A 19,046-nucleotide genomic window follows, 5' to 3' on the forward strand; every position below is an offset into this window, starting at 1 on the left:
TGCATGAAAGTGAAAAGTGAAAGTGAAGTTGTTCAGTCATGTCTGACTCTGCGCGACCCCATGGATTGTAGCCTACCAGGCTCCTCCATCCATGGGATTTTCCAGGCAAGAGTACTGGAGTGGGTTGCCATTTCCTTCTCCAGTAAGTCAGCTTACAGTCCAGCATTGGGGAATCACCACCAACCCTCCCAGCCCAGCCACCAGGGGGCGTGGTTCTCGAGGGTCACTGGCCTTCCTTGCCCTCCCTATTCCACAGTGAGAAATCCATGTGAGAGGGAAAACTTGTCATCTCCGGACTGTGTTTCACAACAACTGAAAATGCTCTTGGTTTTATTATTAAGTAATGTGAGCCTGTGACTGCTCAGTTATTGTTTGGTTTGTTTCTTTTAATTTCTCAACATTCATTATTTTCTTCCCGGAGCTTTCTGCACCAGCTGATTTGCTCCACCCACCAGGTCCCCTGACTGGAAGCTGCAGAGCCGTATTTAGGTCAGGGTTCTTGCATGCTGCTGACTTTATCTCATTTACAGTATCACATTTCTGTTGCCATACACTGTGTGATCTGGACCTCCCCACCACTTTTTAACAATTAGTAATTGAGCAGGAAGTGTGTTTTTATTACAGTGGCCTTTTGATTTTGATTTTACAATCATGTAGTGTTTAGCAGAGAGCAGAGGTGGGGAAGTGGCCCTCTGAAACACATTTTTGACAGAGAGAAGTCTGTTGTTTCAGCCACTTGGCTATCTGTCAGCCGTTCTCAGACTTCCCCCTTGTGTTGGTTGCCTGGCAACCTGGGGCTGGAGCAATCAAACCGTGGCCAGTGCTTTTCCAAGCCCAGACTGGGAGATGATTTATTGGTGGAACAGTAAGAACAGTAAACCCAAGCCTCAGAAATGGATCTTATTTTTTTTTCCTTCTTCTTTTTTAAACCAGGGGTTTATACAAACCACATCAAGAAAAAATATAGAAGAAAAAAATATCAGTTGGAAGGTTTAGTTGCAAAAATTTTTAAGCATAAAATTAAGGCCTGTAGTGAACTTGTCATTCTGTGTCAGCATGTGTATAGGATGATATTTTTATTTAGTTGCACTATTACCCTTTGTTTTCTTTTATTGTACTGTAGCACCGAACATTTTACAATTAACACTTTGGAGAGGGGCAGGGGGCATAAATTAGGATACTTGGGATGTCATTCTACCATGAGAAACCCAGCCCAGGCAATGTTCGTGGCCTTCCAGGGGTTATCTGTGAAGCCTTGATAGAATCAGGCTTGGAACGAGAGCCCACCTTGCCTGATGCCTGTGTCTGTATTGTCTGTCTTCTTATTTAATGCAGTGAGCATAAAATGTGGATCGCTCTGCTGCTTATTTTTTCAACATTAGCTGAAAACTCCCAAGACCCTGCATCAGTGTCTGCTGTGTTAGTGGGTCCGTAGATTCGTCCTCCTCTTGCTAAGTGTGGAAGTGATCCACACCAGGGAAAGCTGATGGTGTAGGACAAGTCAGTTCTGAACTTCAGGGGCTTCCTGCTTTCACCTTCTTTGCCCCTTCCTCCTCATTTCTAACTTTGCAGCTTAGAAAATTATCTCATGTTGATTAATGTTTGCTATAGAAGTGAGTGTTAGAGCTCTTTTTGATGGTTCTCCTTCATAAAGTCTCAAATACTTTCCAGTATTGCAAGTGAATGGAGAAGGAAATGGCATCTCACTCCAGTGTTCTTGCCTGGAGAATCCCAGGGACAGAGGAGCCTGGTGGGCTGCCATCTGTGGGGTTGCACAGAGTCGACAGGACTGAAGCGACTTAGCAGCAGCAGCGTTGCAAGTGAAGAATATGGGGGGAGGGGCAGACTGCATGGGGGAGGGGACAGAAGAGCCTCAGCCTGATTTAGCAGGCTAAGCATTTCCTAAGTATTTCTTTGTGTAAGATTTTAAGGAAACTTTGGAACTCAAACCTTACTCTGTTTACAGCCCAGTGGACCCAACAGTGTATGTAAATGTACTATTAGTGTGTTTGTGCTCCATGTAAATGGGGCTTCTCAGGTGGCGCAGTGTTAAAGACTCTGCCTGCTAATGCAGGAGACAGGAGACCTGGGTTTGATTCCTGGGTCAGGAAGATCCCCTGGAGTAGGAAATGGCTGCCCACTCCAGTATTCTTGTTTGGGAAATCCCATGGACAGAGGAGCCTGGCAGGCTACAGTCCATGGGGTTACAAAGTGTCAGGTGCACACTTTGTGCACACTGAGTGCACACATGGGCACAAGCACACACACACACTCACATACACACATTCCTTGTAAATACTTGGATTAAATCTGTGTGTGTAATTTACACACAGCTGTGTTCACACTCCCTTAACAGCAGTATTTGCAGTGAGAGTGAGGTATCATGGCAGCACTGTTCTAAACAAAAAACCAACAGAGCAGCCCTGGTGTGGGACCCTCTCTTGATGCCTGTCTTGTGACAGGCTACCCTCAGGGGATGGTATGAGACCAGAAGGTGCCTTTTCGAGACTGATAGATGGGGATCTGCCCGTTGAGGAGTTTTGCCTTTTGTGATTGAAATACACTTCCTTTCCTCCTCCATCCCTTGCATTTCCTAAAGGATACTTGATTTTCCTCCCGATTTGGAGAGCATTTAAAGTGACCAAAGTTAAATACGGAATCCCAGCCCTTGACATGTTACAGAGAAAGGGAGACAAAGTCCAGGAGCTGCCTCCACTGCCCTGGAGCCAGATAGGGCCTCAGTTTCATCTGTGTGGGAGGTGGGCAGAGGTGTGTTGTTACAGCTTCTGGATTTGATTGAGTTCTTCTGGAAGACATATTTCACAAAATTTGGGATAAGAGGCCAGTATGGTTTCACGTCATTTAGGACTGTATGATATCATTGACCATAATCCTAACAATATATTTATTTTACCTCCCTAGTAGAAAACTCTAATGCTTTAGGCGCTTTAATGTTTTATCGAAAGGGAGGAGAGATCATTGGAGGCTCAGACTGCGGGTGACCATTGAGTACTTGAAATGTACTAGCCCAAGTTGGTGCTGTTAGTGTAAAACACACACTAAATTTCACAGACCAAGTAAGAAAAAGAGAATGTAAAATATTCCATCGGTCATTTGTATATTGATTACATATTGAAATGATAATGTTTTGGACATATTGTGTTAAATTTATTATTTTACATGTTTCTTTTTTGAAATATGGCTATTAGAAAATGACAGTTACGTACCTGGCTTTCGTGTGGCTCACATTCAGTTTTTATTGGGCAGCCATTGATCTAAATGCCTTTCATTATGATTTTTGCAAAGGCTCTACTTCTTTGTTCTCCTGTAACTTGTAGACAAGCCACATTCCTTTCTTCAGTTGAATCATCTTTCCTGCCTGGCTGAGATCTACTTTGTTAAAGAAGGTGAACTTTTTAGGGACTTACTATTTATGAGCCACCTGACAAGGACATTTATGTGGGGCAGTATGGTGATATGGTAGGGAGGAAGGAGTCGCTAATGCCCCTTTGGGTTTGTTCTTAGTGTTGGGTTATTTTTAATATGGGTGTAGCTGGGCAGCCATAATTGGTGAGAGGTATTTAGCTGGTGGTATTTCTTTTTTTTTTTTTTTTATTTATTTTTTTTTGTTTGTTTGTTTTTAATTTTTAGTTTTTTATTTTTTAAATTTTAAAATCTTTAATTCTTACATGCATTCCCAAACATGAACCCCCCTCCCACCTCCCTCCCCAGAACATCTTTCTGGGTCATCCCCATGCACCAGCCCCAAGCATGCTGCATCCTGCGTCAGACATAGACTGGCGATTCAATTCACATGATAGTATAGATGTTAGAATGTCATTCTCCCAAATCATCCCACCCTCTCCCTCTCCCTCTGAGTCCAAAAGTCCGTTATACACATCTGTGTCTCTTTCCCTGTCTTGCATACAGGGTCGTCATTGCCATCTTCCTAAATTCCATATATATGTGTTAGTATACTGTATTGGTGTTTTTCTTTCTGGCTTACTTCACTCTGTATAATCGGCTCCAGTTTCATCCATCTCATCAGAACTGATTCAAATGAATTCTTTTTAACGGCTGAGTAATACTCCATTGTGTATATGTACCACAGCTTTCTTATCCATTCATCTGCTGATGGACATCTAGGTTGTTTCCATGTCCTGGCTATTATAAACAGTGCTGCAATGAACATTGGGGTACATGTGTCTCTTTCAATTCTGGTTTCCTCGGTGTGTATGCCCAGAAGTGGGATTGCTGGGTCATAAGGTAGTTCTATTTGCAATTTTTTAAGGAATCTCCACACTGTTCTCCATAGTGGCTGTACTAGTTTGCATTCCCACCAACAGTGTAGGAGGGTTCCCTTTTCTCCACACCCTCTCCAGCATTTATTGCTTGCAGATTTTTGGATCGCAGCCATTCTGACTGGTGTGAAGTGGTACCTCATTGTGGTTTTGATTTGCATTTCTCTAATAATGAGTGATGTTGAGCATCTTTTCATGTGTTTGTTAGCCATCCGTATGTCTTCTTTGGAGAAATGTCTATTTAGTTCTTTGGCCCATTTTTTGATTGGGTCGTTTATTTTTCTGGAGTTGAGCTGCATAAGTTGCTTGTATATTTTTGAGATTAGTTGTTTGTCAGTTGCTTCATTTGCTATTATTTTCTCCCATTCAGAAGGCTGTCTTTTCACCTTGCTTATATTTTCCTTTGTTGTGCAGAAGCTTTTAATTTTAATTAGATCCCATTTGTTTATTTTTGCTTTTATTTCCAGAATTCTGGGAGGTGGATCATAGAGGATCCTGCTGTGATTTATGTCTGAGAGTGTTTTGCCTATGTTCTCCTCTAGGAGTTTTATAGTTTCTGATCTTACATTTAGATCTTTAATCCATTTTGAGTTTATTTTTGTGTGCGGTGTTAGAAAGTGATCTAGTTTCATTCTTTTACAAGTGGTTGACCAGTTTTCCCAGCACCACTTGTTAAAGAGATTGTCTTTACTCCATTGTATATTCTTGCCTCCTTTGTCAAAGATAAGGTGTCCATATGTGTGTGGATTTATCTCTGGGCTTTCTATTTTGTTCCATTGATCTATATGTCTGTCTTTGTGCCAGTACCATACTGTCTTGATGACTGTGGCTTTGTAGTAGAGCCTGAAGTCAGGCAAGTTGATTCCTCCAGTTCCATTCTTCTTTCTCAAGATTGCTTTGGCTATTCGAGGTGTTTTGTATTTCCATACAAAGCTTGAAATTATTTGTTCTAGTTCTGTGAAAAATGTGGCTGGTAGCTTGATAGGGATTGCATTGAATTTGTAAATTGCTTTGGGTAGTATACTCATTTTCACTATATTGATTCTTCCAATCCATGAACATGGTATATTTCTCCATCTATTAGTGTCCTCTTTGATTTCTTTCATCAGTGTTTTATAGTTTTCTATATATAGGTCTTTAGTTTCTTTAGGTAGATATATTCCTAAGTATTTTATTCTTTTCGTTGCAATGGTGAATGGAATTGTTTCCTTAATTTCTTTTTCTACTTTCTCATTATTCGTGTATAGGAATGCAAGGGATTTCTGTGTGTTGATTTTATATCCTGCAACTTTACTATATTCATTGATTAGCTCTAGTAATTTTCTGGTGGAGTCTTTAGGGTTTTCCATGTAGAGGATCATGTCATCTGCAAACAGTGAGAGTTTTACTTCTTCTTTTCCAATTTGGATTCCTTTTATTTCTTTTTCTGCTCTGATTGCTGTGGCCAAAACTTCCAGAACTATGTTGAATAGTAGCGGTGAAAGTGGACACCCTTGTCTTGTTCCTGACTTTAGGGGAAATGCTTTCAATTTTTCACCATTGAGGATAATGTTTGCTGTGGGTTTGTCATAAATAGCTTTTATTATGTTGAGATATGTTCCTTCTATTCCTGCTTTCTGGAGAGTTTTTATCATAAATGGATGTTGAATTTTGTCAAAGGCCTTCTCTGCATCTATTGAGATAATCATATGGTTTTTATTTTTCAATTTGTTAATGTGGTGAATTACATTGATTGATTTGCGGATATTGAAGAATCCTTGCATCCCTGGGATAAAGCCCACTTGGTCATGATGTATGATCTTTTTAATGTGTTGTTGGATTCTGATTGCTAGAATTTTGTTGAGGATTTTTGCATCTATGTTCATCAGAGATATTGGCCTGTAGTTTTCTTTTTTTGTGACATCTTTGTCAGGTTTTGGTATTAGGGTGATGGTGGCCTCATAGAATGAGTTTGGAAGTTTACCTTCCTCTGCAATTTTCTGGAAGAGTTTGAGGAGGATAGGTGTTAGCTCTTCTCGAAATTTTTGGTAGAATTCTAGCTGGTGGTATTTCTACATCTGTTAATGCTGCTGCTTAACTAGCCAGTTCTCATTTGACTTGAAAGTGCATTGAAGCGTGCTGCTCTGATATTCACCCTGTGGCGATGCTTTGTTAGCCCCAGAGTAATAAAAGGACTTCAGCTACTCAGCGTTATCATCGAGACTCAGGGGGTCACGTAGGCAGAGAGCAGGATGGCTCAGTGGCCTTTGCTCATGGGCACAGTAGCTGTGTAAACCAAACATGAGGTTCTTTTCCTGTTGGGCGTGTGGTCTTTGAATGAAAAATGGAGTGACCTTATTTTTTGGTAATAGCTTTATTGAGATATAATTCACATACCTTACAATTCACTCATTTTAAATGGACAACTCTGTGGTTTCTAACATATTCACAGAGTTGTGCATCCATCACCAGAATCAAATTTAGAACATTTTCAGCAGCTCTAAAGGAAGCCTCGTAGTTTTAGAAATCACTCCTCGGTCCTCCCAGGACTCTACCTCTTAGCAACCACTAATCTCCTTTCTGTCTCTCTGTTTGCCCATTCTGCATGTCTCATTGAAATAGAATCATATATTTGATTTTTTTTTCAATTGGCCTGATGTTTTCAAGGTTCATCCATGTTGTAGTATGTATCAGTATTTCATTCCTTTCTATTGTTTGAATATTGTTGTCATTGTTTAGTCGCTAAGTCTTGTCCAACTTTTTTGCCAACTCATGGACTGTAGCCTTCCAGGCTGTTCTGTCCATGGGATTTCCCAGGTGAAAATACTGGAGTGGGTTGCCATTCCCTTCTCCAAGGAGTGACTTTTTTTTTTTTTTTTTTGACGTTTGTGATCAGCTGGGAAGGTTTTGAGCAGAGGTATGTTGAAAGGGACATTGTGGGCTTGACACTGTGGGCTTCAACTCTGGGTGCTGAACCAGCATCACAGAGTGGGGTGGTGTGGTTGTCTCTAGTGAGACTTGTACATTTAAATGGACAGGAAAGTTGGTGTCAAATCATTCTGTAAGTAGTAATTAGAGAGTCAGAAACTTAGCAGTGAGCACAGGTCAGGAGTCAAGCTGGAGGGCAAATAGCTGGAAAGTAAACAGCCTTGGAAGAAGGCCGAGCCAGCTCACCTCCCAGTTGCATTTGTTTAGTCATTCAGCCAGTGACACTGGTCACCTGCTCTGAGTGTCACGGGATGGTCAGGGTGCTGGGGATTCCCTCGTGTACTCAGTAGCCTACATAGCTTGTCATGTCATGTCATGTCCTATGGCATTGTGAGCTAGATGTTAACATAGCTCAGGTGTGAACACAGCAGAAGGTTATAGGACTGTAGGGTCTGCGGACTGTCTGAGGAAGTCTAATTGGAAGATGGTTTACTGGTTAATTTAATTAATAGTTGACTACCATTGAGGTTAAAGCTTTTAGTGGTTTTTGTAATGAATCTCATATTGGTTTCCTACTGCTGCATAACAAATTACTCTCAACAATAAAGATCACCCCAACTTAAGAATGATCATTTATTATCCAGTTTCCAGGTAAGACAGTTGACAATGTATCATGCATTAACAGGGTCTCTTTTTGGAAGAATTTTAGCCATCCTCCTGTCTCTGTGTAGGAGAGAGGCTGCCTGCCTGACTGCAGCTCCCAGCAATGGAGAACTTGAGGCATCCACTTCTGAGAATTCACAGACGGATGGTACAAAGCCCCGACAATCATCTTACACACAAGCATACAGAAGCCTGAAAGAGGCCTAGTGACCGAATCAGGGATGTAGTTATTTAGTGGCAGAGCCATGTACTCCAAGCCAAGGATTTTGGTGGGAAAATTTTTAACATGGATATACAACATTCAGTTTCTGACACTTTTGCTGAAATTCAGAGAGCAAGTGTGTCTAGGTATACAGGCTTCCCTCGTGGCTCGGATGGTAAAAAAAAAAAAAAAAAAAAATCCACCTGCAGTGCAGGATATCTGGGTTCAGTCCCTGGGTTGGGAAGATCCCCTGGAGAATGAAACGGCAGCCCACTGCAGTATTCATGCCTGGGAAATCCCATGGACAGAGGAGCCTGTGGGCTAACACGTACAGTTTCCTTCAGAGGTTTTTGTTTGTTTTTGTTTTTTTTTTTTTAAGAAAAGATAGATAATACCCTGTCCATGGGGTTGCAAAGAGTCAGATACAACAACTTAGTGACTGAACAACAACAAATACCTTTTAATTCCTCTGATACATAGACATACAAGAAAATGTTTTCTGCACCTAGATTCCAAGTAATTAATCCTATTTCTAATTCTTATCTCTTTACCCTTCCTTATTAGCTATGGATTGGGGCAGGATATATACCAAAACTTGAGTTTCTTCATTTGTGCCATGGATTCAGTGACCCTTGTGTTGGAGAGTGTCTTGAGGAACTTCAAGGAGGATATAGTCTGGGAGCCCCCAGTGTCCACGTTGAGACTCTGATGTCCTGAGAGAATGGAAGATGTTACTTGGAATAGAGAGCATGGGTACTAGTCTGAGCTCGGGAAGAATGCCAGGTCTCGAGAGAGAGTTAAGAGTAATCAGTAAAGATGTGGTTATTACTTTAAATTGTCCTATTTGCTGTTTTTCAACTATAATTAGTTGAATGGGACTTAACTAGTCATCCTGGAATACTGTGTATAAATTCAGAATGTACTTAGGAAGTAAAGTCAGGAATCAGGAACAACATACTAGAAAGCTTCGGAATGCCCACCTGGCTGGCTGGCATGTCTCCTCTAGGACATGTTGCTTCTGCAGCTGTTTACTGAAAACATCCTGCTTTACTCTGGTCACCCTTTCATTGATGTCTTAAATATTTTAAACCAAAACCCAAATGACACTTTTCAAAGCAGTATCAATAGTCTACCTCCAGCCAGAAGTGTGTTTTAGGTGTGGGGTGATGGGAACCTGTAACAGACAGGAGTATATGGATGAAATTCAATAGGTTCTTCTCATCTGGTGGTTGGTCAGTGAGAGCCACTGATGCACAGGTAGGTGTCGTGGACTACAGATGTTTGGAAGGCTTTGATTTCTTTCGGGCATCAGTGTTCTCTTTTCTCCCCTTACCCCTCCTTAACGTAGGCCCACGTTTAGGGACCATCTTCAGTTTTCTTCGGCCGCTCTCTGCCTTCAGGAGAGCAGTGGACATCCTCTTCTTCCCCCTGCCTGGCTTGTGCGCCACACTTTTGTTTCTCTGTTGGGGGGGAACTGTGGTTTGCTTACTTGCAGATCTGCCTGCTCTTCAGCCCTCTGAGAAGCAGCAAGTTATTAACATAAAATTTTATGCAGAAAGCAGGGCAGAGGAGAAGGAGCCATCTTCACAGTGGGACTCATTTTAATACCTACAGTGTTTTCCCAACAGTTACATAAGAGGACTGAGGAGAAGTCGCTGTTCAGAAGTCCCGGTGAGTTTCTGACTGTGATGCACTAGTTAAAATTCAGCAGCAGGAGTTAATTTTGAAAGCTCTCAGCCAGGGGTTAATGCCAAGGAGTTTCTTTTACCATTTTTGTAGCATCGCTCCTTTTCTCTGCCACAGACACAGGTCAGGTCCAGGAACCGGGACCAGCTGCATGGGGAGTTGGATACACACACAGGGGAGATGAGCACACACCTCATTCTTTGGCTTTATCCCCCCAGTACTCTTCTGTGTGCAATCCAATCTGATATTAAGAAGAATTTTTTGGAGATAGGTAGGACAAGTATCTTTATGGCCAGTTCAGAAGATGAACAAACCAAGACAAAACTAAACTAAGTTTGGAGACTATAGCCTTTACCTGTGCATTCAGAGACCCGTGGGAAGCACTTAAAATCTTGAAGTGCAAGTGCAGGCAGCAGGTGCCATCGTCTTCCTGATCCACACCCTCTCTTGGACTCCATTCTCAGGCTTCACCCCATCCCTGAAGTTTCCAGATGGTTTACTTTTGTCATCCTTGATCCTCCTCCCCTGGTTCAAGGATTTGGTGACAGACGTGTTTTTTTTCCTCCTTATCTGTAAAATGGAGATATTAGGAGCCCCTGCTTCTCAAGGCTATTGTGATGCTTAAATGAGTCCCTATAGAGCCCTTCAGACAGTGCCAGCTGTTGGCTGCCATCATTGTTGAATAGGGTGGTATCTCTGTACCCTTCTCACATCCTGACACAGAACAGTGATGCTGCCTGCCCTAGGCCAGCCCTGCGCGTGGGGGATCAGCATCTGGACAGCCAGCGAGGCTGTCGTTGCCCGTGGGCACAGGGCTTGGGAGGCTCAGACCTGGGGCAGGCTCAGCAGTGATGAGCAGAACTTTTGAACTGGTTCCTTTATCGTAAGAGAGAACATTATCTAATTTTGACCCAATTACGTTTATCCTTATTAAGTATCTTCCATTTCAAAAGTGGCTGTGCCTAAACAGCCATGTCATAATTTCCTCTCTGGAACAGAGGAGCAGACCAGATCTAGGGCTTCTAAGTTTGAATCTCATGTTCTTTCCATTCGACCAAAAATGAGAAATAGAACTCTCCAGATTCTACTAAAACCCAAATTTACTAAATACTATGTTCAGGTAACTCACTTCTTTTAAAAGCCCATAAATAAACGTTCTCTGTCAGGAACTTAAGGGGGCTTCCCCACCTGGCAGCTCAGTGGTAAAGAATCCGCCTACAATGCAGGAGACATGGGTTTGATCCTTGGGTTGGGAAGATCCCCTGGAGGAGGGCATGGCAACCCACTCCAGTATTCTTGCCTGGAGAATCCCCATGGACAGAGGAGCCTGGCGGGCTACAGTCCATCAGGTCATAAAAGAGTTGGACACAACTAAATAACAACCAGAGCTTATATGTAGTAACTTTTGATGGTGATATGAAATATCAGCTCAGTAATAGAAAACTGTGGCAATGTGTCTAAAATCTGGAATGTAAATAATGATGTAACATGATAGAAGTGCTAATGATCATACAATGGCCCTCATATCACAGGTTATAGACGTATCAGATTAACCTGTTGTACACCTTGTAACAGAATGATACACATCAAAATATATTTCAGTAAATAATATAAAATCAAACTTGAAACACAGTCACAAACTTAGTTGTAAAACAAAGCAAAGAACAAACTCCTTGCCATAAATAAACCTGTATTTATATTTGGATCTCATCTGGCTTTGGGGATTGAGACATAGAAGAGGACTTGCTCTGTGCTCCGAAGGAACATACCAGGTTGACTAGAAACAAACAGCACCAGAGAAATCAGGGCCAACAGCCCAAGAACCTCAGCTCATGGATCTGTGAATGGCTGGACTGCAAGCCTGTGGCACATAATAAGCAGGGCTGCCTGGCACATGGGGCGGTGACCCAGCCACAGCGCCTGCCTGTTAAATGAACAGTCTTCGTTCTCCTTCACCTTTGACATCTTAGCATTCCAGCATCTATTCTCCATCAGGGACAGAACAGCTAATGGAGAGGGACGTAACTCATGAGGCCAGTTGACGAGACCTTAAATTTAAGCACGGGAAATGTGGGATTTCAGCTCAACTGCTAGAATGCTGTTAAGAAGCAGACTGTGTCTGTGAACTTTCCTTTAGAAGCTTCTAGCACCTATAAGTCGATCACGTTAATTATGAAATTCAAATCTCTAAAGCTTCGAGGTCTTTATTTGCAGAGAGATGAGTTAATAGAGGGAAGGAGACTGCAGCGTCAGTAGCCTGTTAACATACTGACTGACCTATTCTAATCATTGACTGCTCTGAGTGGGTTGGCTTTGTTTCGATTTTAAAGGCTACTCTACATTTCTGGTAAACCACAAGGTAAAGGCTGGTCTCTGAGAAGCAGATGTTTTGTCAGTTCTGAGGCCTTGTGGCTTTCCATAGAGAAGTAACAGTACAGGCCGCACAGAGCTTTTACTTCCTTTTTTTAAAAAAGTGGGGCCAATGGTGCTTTGCACTTGATAGCATAGTGCTTGATATACATTGACAGCAGTGGTCTGTGTTTACCACCAGATGTCAGATCCATATTTCTGGAAGTAGTTAGTTTGAAATGTCTATAAGACAAGTGTTCCCGTGGGCTTGGGCCATAGATTTAGCCTTAGAAATAGTGGTGAGAATCTTGGATGGTATTTAGAGCCAAAGGAACAGTGGAAATCGTATTGGGAGGGAGTTTGGAGAACAGGAGCCCTGAAACAAGGGCTTGGGAAGACTTGGATTTCTAGAGGCTGAGTAGGGCTGGGGTTAAGGTGAAATGAGGAAAAAGAGCAGAGTTTGGTGTCACGGAACCAATATGATCAAAACTCTGTTACCAAGGTTCAAAACAGACCATTTGGCACTGAACAGTCTGGTTCTACCGTGATCACCCTAGCTCAGGCCCCTGTCATCTCATGGTTTCACTTGTGTATTAAACACTTGGGAGTTCCACCCGCCTAATGCTCTAGGGAGGCAGGGTGGTATAAGATTCCATTCCTGTCTTTTCAGAGCTTATAGACTATGAGTATACGAGCCTTTAGACCAATAAATACCAAGTGAATCGGGGATAGTTGGGGAAGTCTCATTTTGGAGTGGGAGGGGTTTGAGCTTAAGTTTGAGGAGAACTGGAGGTAGACTGTGGATAGAAGTATTAAAGGTACTGCAGAGTCAGAGCTCGGACTAGGATGGTGGCAGCGTTGGCCAGGTGGCATTAGTGGATGTCTGTGTGGTAAGGTAGGCTGGGGCGGGGTCCTGGTGCACCTGCAGGTCTAAGGGGTTAAACATCCCCCCTTTCCTGAAGAGGTCCAAGAGCTAGTTTTAGTGTGCAAGGGCATGATGGTACAGGACTCATGATGGAATCTGTGGTTTTGACAGTTCCTTGGCAGAGCCTCGTAAGTGGCCTGATGTAAGAGATGGATTCATAGACTGGAGCATAGGAAAGAAGGGGAAGGGTTTGGCCTGGGACTGGTGCTTGTATGGGTGGGAAAGGAGGGCACGGAAGACCTTTCTTTGGAAGAACAGCAAGGACTGGGTTTGATTTGGGGGGAAACAGGAAGGGCAGAGTCACAGATGACGGTGCCATGACTGAAAATGGATTACCTGTAGACCCTTAGCCCTCTTTATCGAGACTGTGGCAGTGACGCGGGGCATGGATTTCAGAGCCCAGGTTTGGAATTCAGCCTTTACCGCAGAGGAGTTGGGTGACCTTGGTCTGCCTGCTTAACTGACTGTGCCTCAGCTTCCTTGTTGGTAACATGGAGATGATAACAGTACTTCCTTGTAGGGTATGAGGACTCTGAGCCTCCGGGCACACAGCAGGTATTTAATAGCTATGTTTAGGAGATTATAACAAGTAGAAGACTTAGGGTCTGACCTCAAGTTTGTGGAAGCCCCTTCCCTGCTCTTCCAGATTCAGTGTTTCTCAGGTGCTCCTTCACTTGGCCGACTTCTCCCAGTGAACCTGTTGTGTGTCCTCTGGCTTCAGGCCCTCCTTCAGATTGCATGACCCTGCCATTCTGCCACCTTCCTCGTGCCAGAGCCCACCTCAGCGTTCTGTAGACTCTGTCTGTTACCACTTCCCACTCTGCTCCTGTCTTTTCTGGATGCCCTTCCCACCCTTCCACACCAGCAAATGCTCTGCTCTTCGAGATCTGACCTCAGTGACTGTGACAGTCTGTCCCTCCTCTCGGCTTCCTTGTAGCACCGGTGAGCTGCCATTCACTACTTCATGCTTGGCTTCCCTGAGACTCAGATCATTCTCTAATCTAATAACCTCACACACATTTATCTTACCTGCTAAAAATGAATTTATTTGAATAAAGGTCCATGACTGCCTGTTTGTTGTTATTTAAAAAGTTCCTCCCAGTGTTAGGTGCTCACTAAATACTCAACTCCTGACAGTAGATTAAGAAGTTAATTCTGAAGGCTGAGGTTGAGTTCGGGTCATCCCCAGCTCACACTGGGTTCCCTCACCAGCCTCTCCAACTGCAGTGCAGCCAGTCTGTCCCTAAGGCCCGTCCCAGGCCACCCCACCCCTGGCGCAGTTTGCTGTCCAGTCTTTTCATGGAACAGTCATGCCGGCACGTCTCTGCTGGCCTCACAGTGAGGACCATAACTCTTCAGCCTGGCCTAAAAGGCTCTGCAGCCTGGCCCTCTCCTGCCTCTTCGGTCTTATCTGTGGCACTGCACTTTGCACACCCTGTCGTCCTTGCAGTTCCCAGAATGTTCCCTGTGCCCTGCTGGCAGTCCCACTGGAGCCCACCGAGCAGGCTGCTGCTTTTCCTGTCACTTCCTCTAAAACACCCACTGAGTGAGTGCTTCCTCCTCCTGGCCCCACCTCCAGCCCTTTGTTCCTCTGTGGCTTCTCTTTGGGGCCCAGAGATTGATGTGTTTACCTGTTTGCCAGCCTGGCTTCTTGAGGGCAGGCGGTCTCATTCCTCTCCAGATCCCAAAGGAGATCCTCTGCACTTAGCCCAGGAGGCGTGCTGAGCAGGAGGATGACACTTGTTTCAAGAAACAAGGGTCACTCTTCTTCAGACTAGAAAAGAGCTGGCTTCTTTCTTGTGCCTTGACAGATTGTTCCTTTTGAACTATACGAATTATGTTGAAAACTGACAATGATGAGTCATATCTTAGAAAGGGGTGAAATCTGAAAATGCAGAGCCTCCAGGAATGGAGTAGGAGGTTGCAGATCGGTCTTACAGGCCAAGTCTGGCTCTTCGCTGAATTTGCCCGGCTGGTCTCCACCGCGGGGAGTGGGAGGGACGCTCCTCCTGGTGGGCAGGTGATTTATTGGCTGGGAAGCTTCCGCGGTGACTTAGTTGTGAAACGGCGCCCTGCTAGGTGCCGGCTAACGCCTGGGCCGGAGGGACCGCGGGAGTCCTCGGGACCAGCCCGCAGCTTCGCAGCCCGGCGGGCGACGGGCGTGCGCCGCTGACTCGGCCGGCCCGGGGGAAGCCCAGGGACTGAGCGGCCCGGGAGGGGCCCCGAGCGCCCTCTCCTCGTTCCCGCCGCGGCTGGTAGGAAGTTTCCGTGCTCCGCCGCCCGGGTCGGATCCCGCGGTTTGGAAGGAGGAAACCGAGGTACGGCGCCGGGGCCCCGCGCGGAGCCTCGGGGCGGGGGCCAGAGCCGGGCCGGCGGGCGGCGCGGCGATCCAGGCCGCCTTTTGCAGCCGCCCGCGGCCGCGCCGGGCTCTGCGCGCCGCTCCGGCCTCCTCCCCCGGCGGCGGCGACGGCGGCCTCAGCCCCGCGCCCCCCGCGCCCCGCGCCGCGCGGCCCCGCCGCGGTCACACGCCGAGCCGCCCGGCCGCCTCCGCCCTGCGCTTTGTGGAGCACGAGCCGAGTGACAGGCGCGGCCTCTCGCCGCCGGGACCCGGAGCGCGGCCCGCCGCAGCCCCGGTACCTGTGGCTGCCGGCGTCGGTGCGCGGGACCCGGCTTCGCGCCCGAGGTGGGGGCCGGGGAGCCGGCAGGGCCCGGCTGCGGCGGGGAGGGGCTGCTCGGGAGGAATGGGGCAAAGTGAAAGTCCCGGACCGCAGAGGAAATGGGGGGCAAGGGGGCCGGGAGGGGGCAGGGGTTTTGGTGGCTCGGTTTCTACTGCCCAAGACGGCGGGGCAGGTCGGCGGGGTCCGGGGTCCGGGCCCCGGTGGTCTTCCGCCGCGCTGGTGAATTCCTGGGGTTAACGAAAGGCCTTTTAACCCTCTTGAGTGCCCTTCTGGAGGAAAGTCTCCAGGTTTGGTTGTGTTTCCCTGTTCTGCTCGACACTCTGGGAAGCTTCGTTCTCAGGTGGAGACCACTTGTGCTGCTTGATTAAGAAACCCGGAGCGTATTTATACCTCCGTTGTTTATACCTCCGCGGACCGCTGCGGAGACTGGAGGCACCCAGGGCACAGATCGCCTGTGGCCTCAGACACAGGATGTCCTCCTAGACCTGTCTGGTTTGCGGGACCGGGGACCGGATGGAGGCCGTCGGGGGCCTGCGGGGCGGGGGGTCCCAGCTGTGCCGCGGAAATATTCCCCCAGTCAACATTCCCGCTCAGACTTCTTTGCGGTTGTTGTTCTGCTGATTGCAGATTGCTTTGCTTTGCTGACATCCTGTTTTGTTTTTGGTTTTTACATCCCATTTGTTGTTTCTTTTTTATCACAGAAACGCTTCGTTAAGGGGCTTAGGCAGTACGGCAAGAACTTCTTCAGAATTAGAAAGGAGCTGCTTCCCAATAAGGAAACAGTGAGTACAATTGGACTTTATGTAACTTGATTTTTTTCCCTCTTCGCTCTTGCTGCTTCTCCGCACTTGATCTTATGAAATGGTTTCCTTTAACCCTGTGTTGTGCTCGGACTCAGGCGGGTCTCTAGGATCCTATTAGTTTTACTTCACTTTCGGTTTTCGCTCACGATTCTAGATAGTAAAGTGACAGATTATGCTTACCCTCACCCCCCCCCCCCCCCCACCCAAGAAAGTGGATTTCAGAACCGAAGAATCTCTGGCATCAGAGAGTTGGTGGGGGCAGGGGAGCCTGGGGTGTTGGGAAGTTAACATCTAATTTTAAATACAGTGGCTGAAATAGAAAATACCATTTATCACGAGTTTGGATTTGGTTATTATCAAAAGTCATCAACAAGTAATAGAGCTAAGAGGTTTGTAGCTCAGTATATTTTAAAGTCTCATGTGACTTTTATTTATTTAACGTTGGTGTGCTTTGAAGAGTAGTTTTAACTAATTTTCCAGCCCTAAAAGTTTGTACTTTTTTTAAGTGTGTACTTTTTATTGGAGAGATATCAAGGGGCCTATAAATTGCTTGAAATGAGGCTTTAAAAAATTCCATTGGTACTTCACAAAGCTGAGAGTCAGATCTGATGACGGCTCTTGCTAAATTTGGGGGGAAGAGGGTTTGCTGAGAAATCTTGGGAGTGAAGTTACATGAAGAGGATACCACTCCAATTAAAATAAATAAGTTTTAAAATTTTTTAAAAAGAATGCCAGTAGGAGAGTCATTCAGTCTTACCTGACTGTACCTGTAATTTCCTTCAGATGATGTTGGAGGAGAGTGGGGGAACCCTTGGCTAGGCCAAGGAGTAGGGGAGACTGGAAGTGGAGTAGGACCAGCCTCATCAGTGTCTATGGGCCCTAGAAGTGACTTTAGGACCTGGGGATGGGAGGTGAATATTTCGGCTTTGAGCTGCTGCTTTCCCCAAACCCTCCAGCCACACCCGCTGCTTTTGGTAGTGGAAGGAAGAGACTGTTTTGGGAGCAACATCCATGCCAAAAGCTGTGGGGCAGTTTGGATTTTGGTTTCCTAGTTGGGTATTGTTTATTGATTTCCTCTTATTCAATTTTCATTCTTTTCAGGTTTTTGTTTTTTTTAAACAAAATGTTTCTGGACATGGTTTCTGTGCAACACCTTATAAACACCTTCCCTCATAATAGGGAAGCAGGTTCTGAGATTTCAAGTATAGCCTCATGTATATCTATTTGTGGTTTGCGTTAATCAATCATAATTAGATGAAACTTTCAATAATTATTATACATCTGAATATGCTGAGATAGGTCATTTTGAGGATAGAGGAAAAAAGCTGTTTATGGACAATGAAATATGAAATGAATCTATATAATCAACTTACATTTTACTTTTTCCAGAACAGATTGGAAAAAGGTATTTAATGTGGAGCTATGGATGAAATACTTTTATGTTTTCTGAGGATTTCAGTTATTTGAAGTAAAACCTAAAAAGACTTTACCCAAGTACAGGAATTTTGGTTTGGCTAGAGTGGAATGAAAATAAGAGATCATTGAGGAGATAGATCTGAGGTGATGTGAAGGCCCAGATTATGACCTCAGCCGGAGTTTTCTCTCTCCTTGTGCTCTGTGAAAAAAGTTTCAAATCATGAAAAATTTGATACATTATCCCTTGACAATTATTTTATTTCTCTCTTAAAAAATAAACTTAATAGCAAGATTAGGCTTTGAGTCTAAAAGCTAGTGTCTAACATTTGGAAATGCCAAACAATTTGCATTTTATCTCCCTTGAGGAAAGGGAGCTGAATGACCTTTAACCTAGGGAAGGGTCTTCTGATCTGTGTTTCCTCCTGCCTTTGGTTGGCCCTTCTTCCTGGTGATGTCTGACTCAGAGTTCTAAAAACAGCCACCTTCTGAGCAGGTTTTCTGGTCTTCTCCAGGTGCCTCTTTCCTGAGACCCTTCCCCATCACTTCTCTGCTACCCCTGTTTCCCAGCCATGTGGCTCCTTACCTCCCACCTCCTCTGGCACCCAGCAGTCTTCCTGTTTCCAGCCTCTTCCTCTGGGCACCATCATGGGAGAGTCATTTGCAGGACTGGAGAATGGATTAGGGCTGACATTGGCAAACCATTCCTAGTGTCCTGCTGCTTTTGCATGCAATTAGAGGTTGGTAGTAGGATAAATCTAAGTATTCTAGTCAGCTGCAAGAGGCACTACTCATCTTGTATTTTCCTTAGTTATCAACATGGCCACACTAGTCAGCTAATCATTTACAACACATCGGGAGGGGAGGGCAAAGGTTATTTTTTCATTTTTGCTGCAGTAGAAGAGAAAATTTTCAGGTACGTGTTCTTGGTTCAGGTAGAAATCTTCATATGGTCATGCCTTTTAAAAAAGTGTGTGTGTGTGTAGTGAATCTTGCTAATCTAAATACTTTCCATATTCTGTTCTATTTACCAGAATTATTAACTCATTTCTTTGCTATTCTCAACTGACTGGAAACTTCAGAAGGGTGTCAGCATCCAAAAGAACATGCCTGATTGGG

The 19,046-nt window shown here is 44.9% G+C and overlaps 1 protein-coding gene across 7 annotated transcripts in view; it reads left to right on the forward strand.

The window, feature by feature from the left end:
• RERE (arginine-glutamic acid dipeptide repeats) overlaps nt 1–19,046 on the forward strand; it is a 420,891-nt gene that overhangs the window by 346,601 nt on the left and 55,244 nt on the right. For 4 of the 7 annotated variants that reach the window (XM_069545778.1, XM_069545780.1, XM_069545779.1 and 1 more), the window contains one exon: nt 16,413–16,493. In XM_069545778.1, coding sequence (XP_069401879.1) covers nt 16,413–16,493 — 81 coding nt within the window. Of the gene's footprint in view, nt 1–14,646; nt 15,717–16,412; nt 16,494–19,046 lie in introns of those variants that run through there. The other 3 variants (XM_069545784.1, XM_069545782.1, XM_069545783.1) reach the window with 3 other exon arrangements.

The sequence above is a fragment of the Ovis canadensis genome, chromosome 12 (assembly GCF_042477335.2).
Source record: "Ovis canadensis isolate MfBH-ARS-UI-01 breed Bighorn chromosome 12, ARS-UI_OviCan_v2, whole genome shotgun sequence".
NCBI lineage: Eukaryota > Metazoa > Chordata > Mammalia > Artiodactyla > Bovidae > Ovis > Ovis canadensis.